The sequence below is a fragment of the Ictalurus furcatus genome, chromosome 1, assembly GCF_023375685.1.
Source record: "Ictalurus furcatus strain D&B chromosome 1, Billie_1.0, whole genome shotgun sequence".
In the NCBI taxonomy this organism is placed as follows: Eukaryota; Metazoa; Chordata; class Actinopteri; order Siluriformes; family Ictaluridae; genus Ictalurus; species Ictalurus furcatus.
In genome coordinates this window covers 20,960,190-20,978,129 of record NC_071255.1, presented here as the reverse complement: position 1 = coordinate 20,978,129, position 17,940 = coordinate 20,960,190, and the positions used below count along the sequence as shown (strand labels likewise).

Genomic DNA, 17,940 nt, shown 5'->3' with positions numbered 1-17,940 from the left:
AAGTCCTTCTGAACAACGTTATATGTAATGCGAAGCCGAGCTGGATGAAGTATTCCATAGCAAGCTCCCTCAATACCACGAAGTTGACGCCGAACCTCGTTAAACGCGGCCCGGGCTGTCTTGGCTGTGTAGTCAGTGAAAATGGAGATGGTCAAATCCCTCGTTTTAATCTGCTGGACCTCTCTCGCACGGCGTAAAATATCAACACAGTCACTGTAATAGTGGAATCTGCACACAATAGCTCGTGGTCGTTCACCAGGCTTGGGCTTCGGCTGAAGGGTCCGGTGGGACCGGTCCAAAACCGGCTCCTTCTCCAGACCAAATGCCTCTTTTAACAAGGCCGCTACAGCAGCGGTTGTACAGGTGTCAGTGCCCTCTGGAACTCCAACTATCCTAACGTTATTGCGCCGTGACCTCGACTCCAAATCCTCACATTTATACTCTAATTGAGTCACGGTCGCAGTGAGAGACTCGATAGTAGTCTTCATATGAACTATGTCATCGGTGCAACCGGAAAGAGCGTGCCCCATTTCCCCAACAGTGCCTTTCAGTGTTGATATGGTAGCATCGGTAGCGACTTTATCACCAGCCAGCTGTGTTTTCACGGCCTACAGGTCAAGCTGGATAGTAGACAGCGCATCCCTGAACATCGCCTGAAACTCCTTTTTAAAAATATCGCCAATGTCCTTCCTCAGTGAAGCCAGCAACTCAAGCTTGAGTGCGGCGAAGTCAGGGTCACTGCTCGGGGACGCGGATTCAGGGGGAGAAGGGGACTCGCTCACGGCGCGCACACTAGGTCTCAGTCGTGTCTGAATGCTACCACGGGTTTTCGTGTTCTTTCCAGACATCTTAACGTGCCACAAAGTTAAAAGTGCAAATAAGGAAACGAAGTAGAATTAGTCAAAATATATTATATGACCAAAAAGCGCTAATTAATTACAATTTTAATCGAAATTAGCAGGAGCCTCCAACTTCGCGTCTTACTCCATCGAACACCGAATTCGAATCAGTTATGTGTTTTCAACACAGTACAGGGTGAATATAGTTTTTAAAAGACTCCTTTTGTTGTTTGTTTTTTGCATTTTCCATACTGTCCCAACTTTTTCAGAATTGGGGTTGTGTAATTGATAGAATACCGATATGCATGATGTGAATCGCACATTCCCGTGGTGCACATCACAATTTTGCATTGCGATCCATCGTGTCACGCCTAGTTATTAGTGATTAGCCCTCAGTAAAAGTTTTGAAAAATGATCGTCATATTGCACAATATTGTGTTCATCCTTCTCTATAACACCCATTTTGTACTTGGCGTGCAGTGCTTTCTGCAAACTTTTGTGGTGTATTCAAAGGAGCAGGATAGGAAAACCATGAATTAGACTGTCTTTCAGATGTTGTGATCCATACTGAGCAAGCAGGTTCTTTGAGCTTTGATGTCAGCTTAACATTTGGCTCTAATATTTCCTGAATAAAAGTGTAATAACTATGTCAGAGTTTCTTTCTTACTTTTCTAAAGCCCTTTCTGGAAGATACAGTGTAAGATCAATTGGATTATTTATTTATTTATTTGCCCAAGGTAATCTTTAGTTATCATTTCCTAGCTTGACTTGTTTCTTCTCTGTGATCTAAGATATTTTAGTTAGAGGAACACAAACTCACTGTGCTTACTAAGTTCTCTCTGAGGAAAGAAAATAGTAATGTCACACATTTTAGCGATAAATGAGATATGTCTGGTTACATTTCAGAATCTCTCTTTTTTGTGTTTATTTTAAGTAATATATTACTGTAGGTGTCTATCACTGGTCACCACCTGATTACCTTTTGAAAGTAAGATGAGTTTCTCTGGATGTAGAGTTATGTGATGGAAAGCCAACACACACTCGGCCAGGACGTGGCTCGCCCTGCGTCCGCGTTTATGGCAGGGCCATGCGTAGCTGCCCTGTTCAGTGGAGCAATGAATTTCAGTTCTGCTGTAAAAACAGAGTTTAATGTTCTAAAAGATCATAAGTTATTTAAAATGCGGCAGTAAATTTACTGCACTTAAGACAAATGATTTATCAGGCCTACAAACTGGATAATAAAAGTTAAACTTTCGCATCCCGGTCTGCTTTTGACTGTGTTGCTAGCACTAGTTCTACAACCAAGCGCAGTTTTACTGTGTGAATCTGAAAGGCTATTTTTCATAAACTTAACAGGATTCTTCAGTGGCTTCAGTTGCATCTCTCTCTGTTTTCCTAAAATTATCTTGCACTTCTTTTTCTTTTTTGTTCAAATAATGGAAGTTACTGTAGTCCAATTCCAGTCTTGAGGATGATAGTCCAGCACAATTTAGTAATTTTCATGGTCTGACACACTTACTCAGCCTGGTGAGTTGCACCAGGTCCCCAGGAGGGAAATTACCAAACTGTGTATTCTGCCTCAATTCTAGGTCACTTCCGGTAGTGGTGTCTTGCAGATAAATGTCATTGTAAATGTCTAAATATGGTTCAGGGGCTGTTACTGACTAATGCATATTTCTGTACTTTGCAACAGCCAGGGGAGGGAGAAAGTGGAAGTAAGGAATGAGTTGGTTCGCTCATCTCAACACACTGTATCCAACAAAGCCCAGATGCTCACCATGCCTAAGTTTGGCCTACGTGACAACCTTGTCAAGTGTGAACTTCTTAAGAAAGAGGAAACGTACACCTATATTGAACCATTCACGTAAGTGCTTGATCAGCTTCACTAAACAAGACACGTGGTTTTCTTTTCTTTTCGGAATGATATTATTGACAATTTTCTGGGGTTTTTTTTGTTGTTATTTTTTAAGGCAAACAACCTGCAATTGAAAATACAGAATAAAGAATGTCACTTGTAAATTGTGATTATGAATAGTTTTTATAGCCATTGTAATAGTAGCCATGATAAATCTCTTGATTTCTAACATTTGAATGTGTTTGCTAAAACCTCCAGACATATTATTAGGGTTTATGATGTGTCAGTATCGCCATTTAAGGATACATTATCTCATTTGGTTACACACAAATTCAGCCTAACAGTTCTTCCATTTCCAAATTGAAGGATCTGCCCCTGTTTTCAGATGTCACATGAAAAATATTTTTGGTACAAATATTTTAGTGTATATGTGTATATATGAATGTACATAATTTAGCTTGCTTATTTGTTTTTGTTTGCTCTTTCATCAGCTTCTTCCTGGGTACATACAACGTAAATGGGCAGGCACCGAAGGAGTCCTTGCACACATGGCTAGGTTCCACTGCTCAGCCTCCTGATCTCTACTGTGTAGGGTAGGCATTACCCTATACAGTACCCTGTTGCATTCTTTGGCAATTTTGCATTTTTCCATGCACTGTACTACAGTTTAAACAAGGGCTCATTCTAAATAAGATAAAGATTTGGCATATGTGCAATATAACCAAAGTAAGGGATTCCTGCATGAGGGAAAATCCTTACATTATTGGGTTTTCTCACTAGGTTCCAAGAGCTGGATCTAAGTAAGGAGGCATTTTTCTTTAATGACACACCCAAGGAGCAAGAATGGATGAAGGCTGTATCGGACGGCCTTCACCCAGACGCCAAGTATGCCTTAGTAAGGACTTACCCTCACTATGACAAAAATCTGACATTAGTTTATTAAAGTTTAGTGAGACTACCACATTCTTGATTCAGTGTCAAATGTAGGTTAAATGTCTAGTGTTTTCATTGTGGACTCAGAGCTTTTGTGAGAGAGTAGCTGTTGAGCTTTTTGCCCTGTCGAACAGATAAAGCTGGTACGGTTGGTGGGCATCATGCTGCTCTTCTATGTGAAGAAGGAACATGCTGAGTACATCTCTGAGGTGGAGGCAGAGACAGTAGGCACAGGCATCATGGGACGAATGGTGAGATTACCCACACATTAGTTCTTAAGACTATGCATGCTTGCCTATGTACTGCCATAAGCTACTCAAGTTTATAAAGCTCTTGTGACTCTTTCTTTTTATTCGGCCATTGCTGGTCTGGTGTTTAAGTAGTTTTAAGAAGATTCATATACTGATTATACTGACTTATTTTCAGATCAATTTAGTATTTACATGCCTAACCAGAACAGAATAACATAATCCTCACTTATACTTTTTCATTGTTTAAGGATATGTTGGCTTTATCTGTACTTTCAGGGTAATAAAGGTGCTGTAGCTATTAGCTTCAAATTCCACAATTCAGACATCTGCATAGTGAACTCCCATCTGGCAGCTCATATAGAGGAGTACGAGAGAAGGAATCAGGATTACAAGGACATCTGCAGCAGGATGCTCTTCAGACAGCTTGACCTGACACTTCCTCCACTAACCATCATGAAGCACAGGTAACTTTCACCACCACCAATTTTTATTTTCAGCCTAATTCCACTGATCGACAAGTACAGCCTGAGATTCACTTAAACACACCTGATGTGGTTAGAAATCATTTGGCTTTTATTAAATCCACTGTTCTGTCTGCAGTGTTGTCCTGTGGATTGGTGATTTGAATTATCGAATTAGTGACCTTGAGGTCGACCATGTAAAGGATCTGATATTGAAAGATGATTTTGAAACACTTCACAATCATGATCAGGTAGATGCTAATGCCTAAAATCTTTTGTGAATACAACATGTTTTCAGTTGTGTTTTCAGTGTGTGTGTGTGTGTGTGTGTGTGTGTGTGTGTGTGTGTGTGCACGCTTTAGCTGAAGAGGCAAATGGATGAAGAAGCTGTGTTTGTTGGCTTTATGGAAGGTGAGATCGATTTCCAACCAACATACAAGTATGACACTGGCTCTGACGAATGGGACACCAGGTAAGAGTACATCTGATCTGGATTTTCAGTTGCTGCTTTGTGTTGTATTTATCATAAGATTTATTAAGAGAAACAGCTTCAGGTGAGGGTGTGTGCGCGCACCTGACTGTCTGTGTGCATATTCCGTACACTCAGTGAGAAGTGTCGAGTCCCAGCCTGGTGTGATCGTATTTTGTGGAGAGGGAAGAACATAACCCAGCGGAGTTATCAGAGTCACATGACTGTGAGAAACAGTGACCACAAGCCTGTCAGCTCCCTGCTGGAAATAGGGGTGAGAGAGGCAGCCTAGCCTTAGCCTATTGTCTCTGAACATTTATGGCTGTGCATAAAATTTCCCACTGCTCTTTATAGATCAAAGTGGTGAATGAAGAGATCTATAAAAGGACATTTGAGGATATAGTGCGGTCTCTGGACAAACTGGAGAATGAGTGCATTCCATCAGTTTCTCTGTCAGAGCGAGAGGTGAGAGTACTGTGTATAACCTAGATAAAGTGGGAATGAATTTGGTTTATGGCTATATTTTTACTGTTCCTCTGTAATGCATTTTCTTCCTCTAATGTTTCCTTCAGTTCAACTTCAACAATGTGAAGTTCATGCAGCATCAAGCAAAAACTCTGACACTTCACAATGATGGACAGGTACCATGTCAGTTTGAGTTCATACAGAAGCTGGATGAGCCAGCCTACTGCAAGCCCTGGCTCACGGCCAACCCACCCAAGGGCTTTGTGGCCCAAGGTAAACTCACGCCTCAGATGGGTTTTGTCATTCATAAGGGCAAAGTAATTATGCAATAATGGTTTGAAATATAACAGTAGGTGCAAATTTTCACCAGCTTGACACTGGTGACTGTTTCTGTTAAGATTCTATAAAGTTATTTAGTTAATTTTCAAACAAATTAAGAGTCAAGCCTTCAGCTAATTGGCTACACTAATTGCAGTGGGTGAATTTATATTGCCTTCTCGCAACTGTCATGCACCGCAAAGATCTGTCGGAGCTCCGCTGAAATGAATATGATCAGAAGTGGGCACATACTCATATGAATGAATATGAATAATGTTCAAATATACATAGTTGATCTAAAAGGAAAGATGAAGTCTGTGAACATCCACATCTGGAATTATTTAAACACCCAAACACAACATACTGAAGATCAAAGATTGTGAGGTTTGATAAATTAAAGGCAGTTTAAATATTTGTTTTTTACATCAAATGTTTTAAAAAAAAAAATAAAAAGCTTCAAATGTTAACTTTCAGAGCTGTCATAAAATAAGCAGTTACCAGTTGAAACATAAAGAAATATATATCCATAACTGAGGTTTTGTATAGATTTCCTACAGTCACTTTTACCAAATATAGTCTTGCGCAAGTATAATTGTCCAGAAGAAAAAAACAAAAGACCAAAATGTTCTTTGTTCTGTAGTTACTAGTAAATTCAGTACAGAATGAATAACAGCGAGGAGCTCATCATAAAAATGAGTGGGCAGGGCTTTACAATTTTAATAGGTCATTTAATGCATGTGATTATAGTGACTGAATATTACTTTTAAAATGTTCTCTTCTAATACAATAGTCTACTAAAGTAGCTGAGCTGTAGGACTGGTGGCTATTAGAGATTTGGAGCTTCTTTCCTGGCTGTAGGGGCCAGTGTGGACATTGACCTGGAGGTGTTTGTGAATCGCTCTACCGCTCCGGAGTTGAACTCAGGCCAGCAACAGCTAGAGGACATTCTGGTGCTGCACCTGGAGAGGGGCAAAGATTACTTTATCTCCATCACAGGCTCCTACTTGCCAAGCTGTTTTGGCTCATCCATCCACATGCTCTGCCATCTGAGGGAGCCCATCCAGGAAATGCCTCTGGAGACCATCCACAAACTAGTGAGTTACACTGGACACCTCATAAGCAAAACATAAGCAGATGGTTTAACTGTTTAACTGTTAACTGCTATACCAGTTTCCTGAAAATGTTATTTGTTTTCCGTCACTTTGTTTGAGTGATTTTGCAAATAGTTGAAATGATGAAAGACGAGCTGGTGGTCCTTGTGAAAGTACTCCTGCCCCAGCCATTCAAATATGAGGAGAATGTCAAAAGTAATTGTATTGTGGTGTGTGAGACTCTGGATTGCTAATTTTGTGTTTTCTGTGAAAGAGCTTGTTGTCACCCAGCGAGACAAACAGCCCAGACACTGAAAAGGCTTTAGACATTCCTAAAGAAATCTGGATGATGGTGGACCATCTCTACCGTAATGCCAGCAAACAGGTGCGTGCATGTGTGTGTTTGTGTGTGTGTGCGCGCGCACGTGTGCACACGAGAACCTGCATGTCTGCCAGTGAGTCCATCAAAGAAAGAGACTGATGATATTGTCAAATTCTAAAGAAACAATTTTTTTTTTTTTTTTTTAAACAAATGAACAATCCAATTGCTCCTCAGCAATAGCAAAACTAAAAGATGGAATTTGTAGAGAATATTAAGCCTTTGGCTAAATGAGTCACAGGGACAAAAGAACACATCATTCTGGCTACACTAATGTTTTATTGAACTCCCAGTACTGACTAGTAAAGCAGATCAAGCCTGCTTTTTATTTACAAAACTATTGCTGAAAGTAGATGTTAACTTGTTGCTATCTATGTTTCTACTAAAGGAAGACATATTTCAGCAGCCAGGACTACGCAGTGAATTTGAGGAGATCAGGGATTGTTTAGACACAGGCTCACTTGACTCTCTCCGTATCCTTTAACCACTTTTGACTTGTAATGTTATTATTTCATTAAACTCTGCATAAAAGCTGTCTGTTCTATTTTGTGCACACCCTTGACTAAATAACTAGCGGGAAGTAACCACTCCGTGGCTGAAGCCCTGCTTCTTTTCCTTGATGCCCTTCCTGAACCAGTGGTCCCTTACTCTCTGTACCAACAATGTCTGGACTGCTGCTACAACAGCAGCCAGTGTAAACAGGTTTGTGTCTCTTTTTAAAAAATATATATAAACACTATATTTATTGTAAATGCTTTTATTGCTTTAAGCACAACATATGTTGAAAATAGGGGATTCTTTGTATTGTACTGAGAATTTGTACATCATACTACAGCTAAGCTGCCTTTTTTTCTTCTTCTTTTTTCTTTTTTTTAAAAAACTTTTTCTGTTTCTAGATTATTTCTGTGTTACCCCAGTGCCATAAAAATGTTTTTAACTATTTAACGGCATTTCTCCGGGAGTTGTTGAAGAACTCTGCACAGAATCGGCTGGATGTCAACATTTTAGGTAGGTCAAACAGACACTTTCACTTCTAGTTTTCTGCATATATATATATATATATATATATATATATGGATTTTGTGAACATGAGCATTTTGGAGAAAAGCAGAACTCGATTATTTCTACAAGACATGATTTGTTTTGTTTTTTACTAACAAAAAATTGACAAGAAGATTAAATGACCTGGTTTAAAATAAATATTAAGCTGTATCCAGCACTATCACATCAGGTTTGTCCATGGTACAATGTTACATACTTTATATTGAGCTGCTTTTTAAAAATTATTTACATGTATAGAACACCACAACAGACAAAAACCTGAAATGTCTATACAATATATGTAATTATTTATTAATGACTAACTCCAAACCAACAGGGACCTATACTCACCATCCACTTTATTAGGAATGCCTGCACATTCGTGGAGTTATCTAATCAGTCAATAATGTGGGAGCAGCATAGTGCAAAAAAAAAACATGCAGATACAGGACAAGCGCAGTTAATGTTTACATCAAATAGCAGAATGGGGGAAAAAGTGTAATCTCAGTGACTTTAACCATGGCATGGTTTTTGGTACAAGATGGGCTAGTTTGAGTATTTCAGAAACTGCTGATCTCCTGGGATTTTCACACAGAACATTCTCTAGAGTTTACACAGAATGGTGCAAGAAACAGAAAACATCCTGTGTGCGGAAGTTCTGTGAACTGAAACACCTTGTTGAATGAATAAATAAATTAGAAGAAAATGACCAGACTGGTCTGAGCTGCTAGAAAGTCTTTAGTAACTCAAATAAGCACTTTACAACCATGGTGAGCAGAAAAGCATCTCAGAATGCACAACACATCAAACATTGAGGTGGATGGACTACAGCAGCAGAAGACCACATTGGGTTCCACCCCTGTCAGACAAGAACAGGAATCTGAGGTTATCATGGGAACAGACTCACACAGACTCACCCAGACTGCATGATTTTCTGCTCATCATGGTTGCAAAGAGTGGTTATTTGAGTTACTGTATCCTACCTGGTAGCTCAAACCAATCTGTTCATTTTCCTTCGACCTTTTCAACAAGGCATTTCCACCCACAGAACTGTTGCTCACTTAATGTTTTTTGTTTTTTGCACAATTCGATGTAAACTCTAGAGACTGTTGCATGTGAAATTCACAGGAGATGAGCAGTTTATAAAATAATGATATGAAATAGCAGCTCTTCTGGTAGCTCACACTTTTTCTTAATTCTGATGTTTGATGTGAACATTACCTGAAGCTCTTAACATGTACCTGTATGATTTTACTTTTGCATTGTGCTGCTGCCACATAATTAACTGATTAGATAATTGCATGAATGTGCAGTTGTACAGGTGTTCCTAATAAAGTGGACACTGAGTATGTATAGTAATGTTAACTAACTTTCACTGTTTAGTTCAATGCAGAATGCTAGCTTAAAAGTATATTATAATGGCTTCCCAGTTATGTCTTGTTCTGAGATCGTGTTTGAACAGTGGTATTTCTCTTTCCCCTGTTGATTAGTGTGACACTAATCATGGGCATCAGTGAGTTCATGTATAATGAAGAGGGCAGTTAATGTTTTCCAAGCACATTTGGCACATTATAATGCTATTCTCAGATATGTAATAGATAAGTAACAATTCACCAATACAAGACCTTTTAGAATGCTATATCCGGTTATATACAGTGCTGTGTAAAAGAATGTCTTCAGTTTTGTGTATGTTTTACATCTTCAAACAAAGTACAACATAAAACAAAGGCAACTGGAGTAAACACACATTACAGTTTTTATTTAGTCATTTATTTTATTGAAGCAAAAAAAGTTATTCAACACCTATCACCCATGTGAAAATATATTTGCCCTCTTGAACTTCAGATCCGGTGGTGCCAACTTTTGCAACAATAACTGTAACCACACACTTCCGATAACTGGAAATCTTTTACAGCAATGTGATTGAATTCTGGCCCACTCTCCTTTGCAGAACTCCTTTAGTTCACCACATTGGAGGGTTTTCAAGCATGAACTGCCCACTTAAGGTCTTGCCACAGCTTCTTAATTGGTTCAAGTCAGGCCTTTGACTAGGCCACTCCAGAACATTTAATTTAGCTTTTTTGGACCATTCAGAGGTGGATGTACTCCTATGCTTTGGATCATTGTCTTGCTGCATAATCCAGATGCACTTGAGTTTCATCTTACAGACTGAAGACAGAACATTTTCCTTTAGGATTTTCTGGTAGAGAGCATAATTCATGTTTCCCTCAATTATTGCAAGTTGCCCACGCCTGAAGCAGCAAAGCATTCGCACACTGCCACCACCATGCTTGATTGTAGGTATGATGTTCTTTTTGTGGAATTCTGTGTTTGGTTTATGCCAGATGTAACAGGACCCCTGTCTTCCAAACAGTTCCATCAGTCCACAGAACATTCTCCCAAAAGGTCTGAGGATCATCAAGGTGTGTTTTAGAAAAATTCAGACGAGCCTTAATGTTCTTCTGAGTTAGCAGTTGTTTTCACCTCACAACTATTCCATAGATGCCATTTTTGCCCAATGTCTTTCTGATAGTGGAGTCATGAACCTTTATTGATGCATGATAGACCTGTAGGACTTTTGATGTTGTCCTTAACACTTTTTTGTGACTTGCTGGATGAGTCGTTGATGTGTTCTTGGAGGAATTTTGTAAGGTCTGCCACTTCTGGGGAGGTTCACTACTGTGCTGAGTTTTTCTATTTGGAGATAATGGCTCTCACTGTGGTCCTTTTGGAGTCCCAGAGCCTTTGAAATAGCTTAGTAACCTTCCCCAGACTAATGTATTTCAAACACCTTCATCATTTCTGGAATTTCTTTGAATTTTGGCATAGTGTGTTACTGGATAAGACCTTTTAAGCAACTTCATGCTGTTGGAAAAAGTTCTATTTAAGTGTTGATTTGATTGAACAGAGTTTGCAGTAATCAGGCCTGGTTGTGTCTAGTCTAGCTGAACCCCATTATGAATGCAGTTTCAGATTTGGGGAATTAGTAACTATGGAGGCAAATACATTTGCACACAGGCCCAGTTGGTATTGGATAACTTTTTTGCTTCAATAAATAACATTCATTAAAAATTGGTAAGTTGTGTTTACTCTGGTTGCCTTTGTTTTATCTTAGATTTTGTTTTCATTTTTGAAATAATTTAGTATGAGATGTACACAAAAACAGAAGAAATCGGGATGGGGCAAATACCATTTCATAGTACTGTAGCCATCTTAGTCGTTAGGCCTCTCTGCTATAACATTAAGTAACTATGTTGATTAGTTTGAACAAGGATTCTTTGGACATCATCTGCTTACTCAGGCACTAATTCATGTTCACTGTGCATTACAAATTCAAAAACAAACAAACGGTGACCTTTAACAGCCAAGCTATTAACAGTCACAAAAGAAACCTGTCTGGGAGTAAATGAACATGATTGTTAGTTTTATGAAAACTTAAGCAGTTGTCAGTTTTTTTAATATAGATGAGGAGTGAGTACTTTGCATGAACTGTATTCATTATATTGTGTCTGTTTTGTTCACAGCCACTATATTTGCTGCCTTAATGTTAAGGCCCCCCACAAAGCAAGACATTTTGGAGAAAAGAAAAGCAAAGGAGTTTTTCCACCATTTTCTGGTCCAAGAGCCCCACTAATATACATCACTGCCTACTTATTTTGCTGCACAGTATTTGACTACATTTTTATAACTATAATTTGTCTAACTTGTTAATCGATTATTTTATCTTGTATATTTTATCTTGTTTGTCTTAAACTGCTACCATTTGAATTCAACGATTTTAAACAGCATATTAAAGACCATTGTTTTATTATAAAAGGAATGGTTTGGAGGGAAAATAAATTTTATGCACATTTTCCACTTGTGTCAGAAGTACTCAATCAGCCAAGACATGTTTGGGGTACAGGTACTATGATGCTAAAATAGTTAGTGATGGAAGCTTTTGCCATTGTGTAAATCCTTCATAGATTTCCAGTCATTCCAAATCATGTAGAATTTTAGTAATTGAAAATGACTGAAAAGTTTAGCATTTTAAAGGTATTTCATTACTTATCAACTTCACACAACCAAGTGCATGAATTAAACACACACTTGACTCAGACATCCCTTAGCTGTTATTACTGAAAGCAATTATTAGGAAAGTTGTTAAAATATGTAAAATAAAATATTTTTTTGTCTTAAAAGTCTACAGCTACAGTACACTATATAACAACGTTGTTATAGCTGCAGTGCAGTATTTAAAGATTTGGACGCCATATAGTTTTGCTGACGTGCTAAATTTGAGGCAAGTGGAAAACTTGTGCAGATTTCACTCTTGTACGGCAGCTGAATCACACAGAAATCATTATTTAAAGAGCAAACGTGTTTGTATTTTGATGTAAATACAAAACATTTTTATATTAAAAAAAATAGAAGCACTGAATTACAAGCGTCCTCCTTTTTTCCCCGCTTAAAAGCTATGCTGGTTTTGAAATAATTATACTTTGCTTTATTCTTTTGTTATACAAGACTAGAGATTTAGTCCATATGGTCAGGTTTTATTTCCATATTTTTACTATATATTTATTTGCTTACTTGCTTGGTTACATACGTGCACACACAAGGTTAAAAGCTTTAAGAAGAGCAGAAGCTGTGTGGATGTCTGGAGTGGGCGTTGGGCCTGCTCTGAATGGTGAGGAGGCAGAGCAGTAAACAGCGCACACAGTCACTTCCCAGGATGCTTCAGGATGAGGAACTGGAATTTGACGTTGTTCAATCATGGTAGGGAGGGGAAGAGAAGAAAGTGCCAGTAATCACAATTATACACGCATTTGACGTCTACTTGAAACAGGTATTTTTATGTAGCGTTTTCTGTTGCACATGTACATTGCCGCAGGTGCTTGGTGTGTGTTATTTGTGCCGGTTGTCTTGTCCTCGCAGCGCGTGCACTTTACCATGTTGCCCCGCAGTTAGCCGCTCACTCAGCTGCCTGATTTCTGGAGCTTCTTAGCTAGCGTTAGCCACTTAGCTCGCCTATGTGATGTTTTGGTTGCTGTAGCGTTGCTGCTAAAATCTTACCTCGGGTCATGTTCCCAGAAATTGTAGTCACTCTAATTTAGCTCGGTCGCAATGTTCCTAACGCTCACACCCACTGTCAAAACAAGCTAGCTGGCTATCATCTGATTCTGAATGAGCCTCAGAGTTAGCGACGAGCTAGCTTGCTAATATTTAGCTAGAATATTTCGTCTAAGCACGCACGAACGTTAAATATTTCAGCATGTCCTATGTTGACGCATTTAAGCCTTATACAGCTGTGTTTGTGTTTGGTTTATCCAATTTGTGTAATCGTGCACATTGTAATATAACAACATTGTCATACAAGCTAGCTTAGCTACCAGGTTAGCTAGTTGGGCTAAGCAGCTGGCTAGAGCTCCGACATACGTAGAACTGGTTGTGAGTGGTGTGTACCTGACAGTCCTGGTTTCGCATGAGAATGTACTAGACAAAGTGAATAATTCACTTTCTCTGAATAGACAATATTTCAGTGAGCCAGTGTGTCAGTCTGGTTGCAGTTACTACGCAGCGCTGGACTTCTCATTAGCTGTCACTGTCCCGACAAACTCAGAAAGTTCCAGAAACCACTAGAGCAGCTTTTAAACTGTGAAGTTTCACACTTCTTAAATATATGATTGTACGCCTTAAACAATACTGTTCGCTGTGAAGTGATCGTAAAAATGTTAGCTGCACAACATCAAGCATTAACTGTTATTTGGAGTGTGAGAGAATGTTCAGTTTGTTCTTTTTTATGTCATGAAGGATGAATACGCTTCTAGTGCAAAATACCTCTTTTTGTTTCCAGTCTTATGCAGCTGTAACATGGCGGTGATGTCAAAGGTGGCCATGAACTGGTTTCTCATTTCGCCCTGTTTGTTTTCGGAGCAGTTTGAGGCTCCTGAATTACAACCGCCTCTATCATTTGAACTGTTTGGTCAAATTTCACAACAGTGAAAATTGTGGTGTCGCTGTATTTTGTAAAATAAGCCAGATCTCTTAGCTCAGTAGATAATTTTTTATGTTACTGGCTTCTCCTGTAAAATCTGCACGAAATGGTGTTAAGTATATTGAGCATATTAAGTAAGCGTGAGCCAGTTTTCATTGACTTTTCACTCATCAGTGAACATCTGGATGGTTTTTAGGCAACATAAGCACTTGGACGGGTATATAGGACCAAGCAGCCTTGTCGGGATCATGGGCGAGAATGGCCCTCAAACTGAGACAGCCATGTTCTTTGAAGAGGACGAGGACGATGTTGATAAACTGGGAAGAGAGGACGAGGACGAATGCAAAATGGCCAATTCCAGTAAAGAGGACACGCTGATTCCCAAGCCCTCGTCGTCCTCAGCACGGGTGTACGATCGCACTACGGTACTCATTGAACAGGACCCTATTCATCTGGATGAGGAAGGAGAAGAGGATGGCCACTGTGGGCCAGATGACGATGGTGTGGCGTTTTTGACCGATGGAGATGAGGAGGGGACTCTGGCCTTCATGACGGACCCAGACAGCATGGCACAGGGCTACGTGCACCACACCATTTCCCCGGATCAGATCCAGTTCATCATCAATCCCGGGTCCACCCCCATGCCACGCAACATTGAAGGAGCCACTCTTACGCTGCACTCCGAGTGCCCAGAGACCAAGCATAGAGAGGTACGAACCTTTTGGCAAACTACAGTGGCAGAAATCTTAACCAGGTGCTTTGATTTCAAATTATTCACCAGGATTTGTTGTATTTTAGCCCTGAGCATAGCTAAGGGATGGCTACTGCCACCATAGTGTGAAGTCATAGTATGAAGCATGGCCTCCACAGTAAGACATTATTGTTAGTAGTAATAGTAGTACCAGTAGTCAGTGTGGTTGCATACGATGTGAAACTGAACAGCAAGTAAATCTCACCGTGATCGCTTCATTAACAAACTCCCACTATGACTACAGGTTTGTTACTTCGTTGTCCAGCAGAGAGGAACAAGCAAACGTAGCTGCCTAACACATAAGTTTGCCCTGTCCTAGATTGCCACCCAAATAAAGTCAATGGGTCTAATCTGGCCACCCCATTGTTAAAGGTCTGGTGACACCCCTGATTATCAGTGGAAAAAAACACTATAGAAAATGTACTCTAGATCCACTGAGACTTCTGAGAGACAGATTTCAGTGCTGGGTGCCATAACTGTACCTTAACAGGAAATGGATGGTAAAGCAAAATTAAAGGTATTTAGCATATTTAAGTACAGTTATTCTGAAACGGGTTTAGGAAAGTAAGCCTGTGTGTAATCTGCACATGTTGTTTTTCCTTAATGCCTAATGTAGACTGGTGTGAATTCTTTGTGAAACAAATCAAGCAGGTGTTTAAGGCAAGTGTCCTGAGTTGTCCAGAGTTTTGCAACATAGACTCCTGCTTTAACTGCTATTGATAACCCTGTTTTTATTTATTGGCCTGTCTCATAACATGCAGAGTAAGTCAGGAACGAGAGATGTTTCATTCACACATGGTCTCACTTCCCTGTGGCTGCATGTGATAGATTGTTTTCCTAACATCTCTTGCTCTCTCAGCTGGTGCCGTCTTGTCTTTCAGATTCAGCTAAAATCTAAAAGGGCAAGATTGCAGCACTGTACAATCTGTCGTCTTTCAGTAGAATACTACATTTCCCTTGAGATTAGGACTCTTGTATTCATTTCAGAACCATCAGCTCGGGGGTTTTAATGACATGCTGTAATTAATAACTTAGCCCTCTTTGCTATATGTTAAATAAGGGGTTCTCCACCTTTTTGCAGCCAGACATTCCTTTAAAATAAATTCCACAGACCTCATCAATCCAGACTTATTTTATGAACATAATCCAACTATTCATATGTTACGCTCATTATTTATACATGTACATTAATCCTCTGGCTGTTTATTGAAGTCACAGAGCTTTTTATTCCTGAACTTTCCTCCAACACAATTCATTAGGTCAAAATTGACATTTTGATATTGATATATTTGATATATATTTTGGTTTAAATATATTCAGCCCAAACAGGCTAATAAATATGATATCTAAAGAAATAATATAATAACTTGGGGTGGGTTGTGATTTCCACCACTGTAAGATAACATCACAGACCCCTTGATTATGCTTCACGGATCCTGGACCTCACATTAAGTGACACTGCACTCGACAGTAGATCTGTTACAGTACTAGTTATCTGAAAAGACACTGTTTTATATCATGGTGTGTCAGAATACTCGATTCTGATTGGCTGGAAGGTGTACATTAAAACCATTTATACCACAGTGATTGGCGAATTCTCGATTCTGATTGGCTGACAGATGTTCTGAGGTGTGCAATAATGTTTCATTAAATGCACGGTTAACGTAGTTCTGATCAGGTCTTGACTGCCTTACAGTTCTGGATCACCTCACCAGGTTAACTGAACTAATAGAAAAGTTAGCCCACTGTACACCACAGCACACAGATCTAACAACAATCAAAATGACAGAAAATTTAGATTTTCCAGAAATATGTAAGGAGTAATTGACCATGGGCCATTGAATTATTAGAAAAATAATGTGCAGCCGAGGTGGTATTGCATCCAAGAGGCGAGGCGGAGGCTTGGGCCATTGATATGCAGTTACTGGAGAGTAGGGATGGGCGATATCTTATCGTTTGCGATATTACCGGTAGAGATTCTCCCCACAATAAGAATGAGTCTTCCCGCGATAATAATGATAAAGCCTTGTTGATGACGTATTTCTGTGTGCGACGGTCTGCAACCCATTCACAGTTCATGTACAGAGCGGAAACAAGTATGGCGGAAGGCGGACGTTACGCTGAGGAGGAGTTTATCGCTAAAAGAGGAGCTACCTCTACAATCTAGAACTGGTTTGGTTACAGAAAATCAGTTTTACTTTTAGATCAATGTTTGTGTCTCTGAGGCTCTCTAGATCACAGCCATCACTTGTAGCCAAAAACAGTGGTGCATGGTACTATATTTATATCATACCTGATATCATTATCACAAGAAATACCAGAAAATATCCTGATCTCGTTTTAAGTCCATATCGCCCATCCCTACTGGAGAGAGAGCGCAAGCAAGAAAAAAGAAAGAGAGAGTACATGTGATAAGCTGGCGAACAAGTATCAATATTTCTTTATCTATTCGTTGTATTTTCTGCAGTAATGAAAAACACTATGAACTAGTAGGCCTATCAATATTTATTTAATTTTATTTTTTAATTATTAGCATGACACAAAAAAACTGATCTCTCTCCAATAACTGCACATCAGTGGCTCAAGCCTTCTTTACTAGCTCTAAAATGATTTGGAATTAGCAAGGAGGCTTGAGATGGGATGCGTAATAAATTAGTTCCACACGCGAGTGTTTTAAGGACAAAAACATCTGAACAATGTCTTGAGGTGTGGTTATAAGCAAAATAATACCACCGGTATTTCTGGTTAGCGTTCTGAATTAATGCACTGCCTTTAAACAACAGTAACCATAGTAGCCTACAGTTACAGTTGAATACAGTAGTTAAACTCACAGCTTCATTATTATTAGGGACAGTAATTTGCTCTCTCTCTCTAATAACTATATTATAATTCATTCATATAAATGTAATATTATCGCACTACTTTATCTCTGTGTATGATTTAGAGCAGGCAGAATTCTAGATCTTACGACCCGTACATAAAATAACTAACAAAATTAACTGTTATTTTTATATTTTCAGTCAAATTTTGAGATGCAAACATCAATGACAGCTTTAACTGGTCAATGCTGGTAAGCGTGATGGTATAAGTGGGATAGTTCATGGCTTGGC

The 17,940-nt window shown here is 39.2% G+C and overlaps 2 protein-coding genes across 5 annotated transcripts in view; both read left to right on the top strand.

Moving 5' to 3' along the window:
* inpp5b (inositol polyphosphate-5-phosphatase B) overlaps window positions 1-13,201 on the top strand; it is a 30,771-nt gene extending 17,570 nt beyond the window's left edge. For all 4 annotated transcript variants that reach the window (XM_053631868.1, XM_053631883.1, XM_053631876.1 and 1 more), the window contains 16 exons: window positions 2,533-2,703; window positions 3,186-3,287; window positions 3,475-3,589; window positions 3,762-3,878; window positions 4,155-4,342; window positions 4,479-4,590; window positions 4,702-4,811; window positions 4,947-5,082; window positions 5,163-5,273; window positions 5,381-5,546; window positions 6,450-6,685; window positions 6,957-7,067; window positions 7,450-7,534; window positions 7,636-7,763; window positions 7,958-8,069; window positions 11,627-13,201. In XM_053631868.1, coding sequence (XP_053487843.1) covers window positions 2,533-2,703; window positions 3,186-3,287; window positions 3,475-3,589; window positions 3,762-3,878; window positions 4,155-4,342; window positions 4,479-4,590; window positions 4,702-4,811; window positions 4,947-5,082; window positions 5,163-5,273; window positions 5,381-5,546; window positions 6,450-6,685; window positions 6,957-7,067; window positions 7,450-7,534; window positions 7,636-7,763; window positions 7,958-8,069; window positions 11,627-11,736 — 2,110 coding nt within the window. In that variant the 3' untranslated portion in view covers window positions 11,737-13,201. The remainder of the gene's footprint in view (window positions 1-2,532; window positions 2,704-3,185; window positions 3,288-3,474; window positions 3,590-3,761; window positions 3,879-4,154; window positions 4,343-4,478; window positions 4,591-4,701; window positions 4,812-4,946; window positions 5,083-5,162; window positions 5,274-5,380; window positions 5,547-6,449; window positions 6,686-6,956; window positions 7,068-7,449; window positions 7,535-7,635; window positions 7,764-7,957; window positions 8,070-11,626) is intronic.
* Window positions 12,843-17,940, top strand: part of mtf1 (metal-regulatory transcription factor 1) — a 20,466-nt gene continuing 15,368 nt past the window's right edge. Inside the window, exons 1-2 of the mRNA XM_053631897.1 lie at window positions 12,843-12,930; window positions 14,276-14,789. Coding sequence (XP_053487872.1) covers window positions 14,328-14,789 — 462 coding nt within the window. The 5' untranslated portion in view covers window positions 12,843-12,930; window positions 14,276-14,327. The remainder of the gene's footprint in view (window positions 12,931-14,275; window positions 14,790-17,940) is intronic.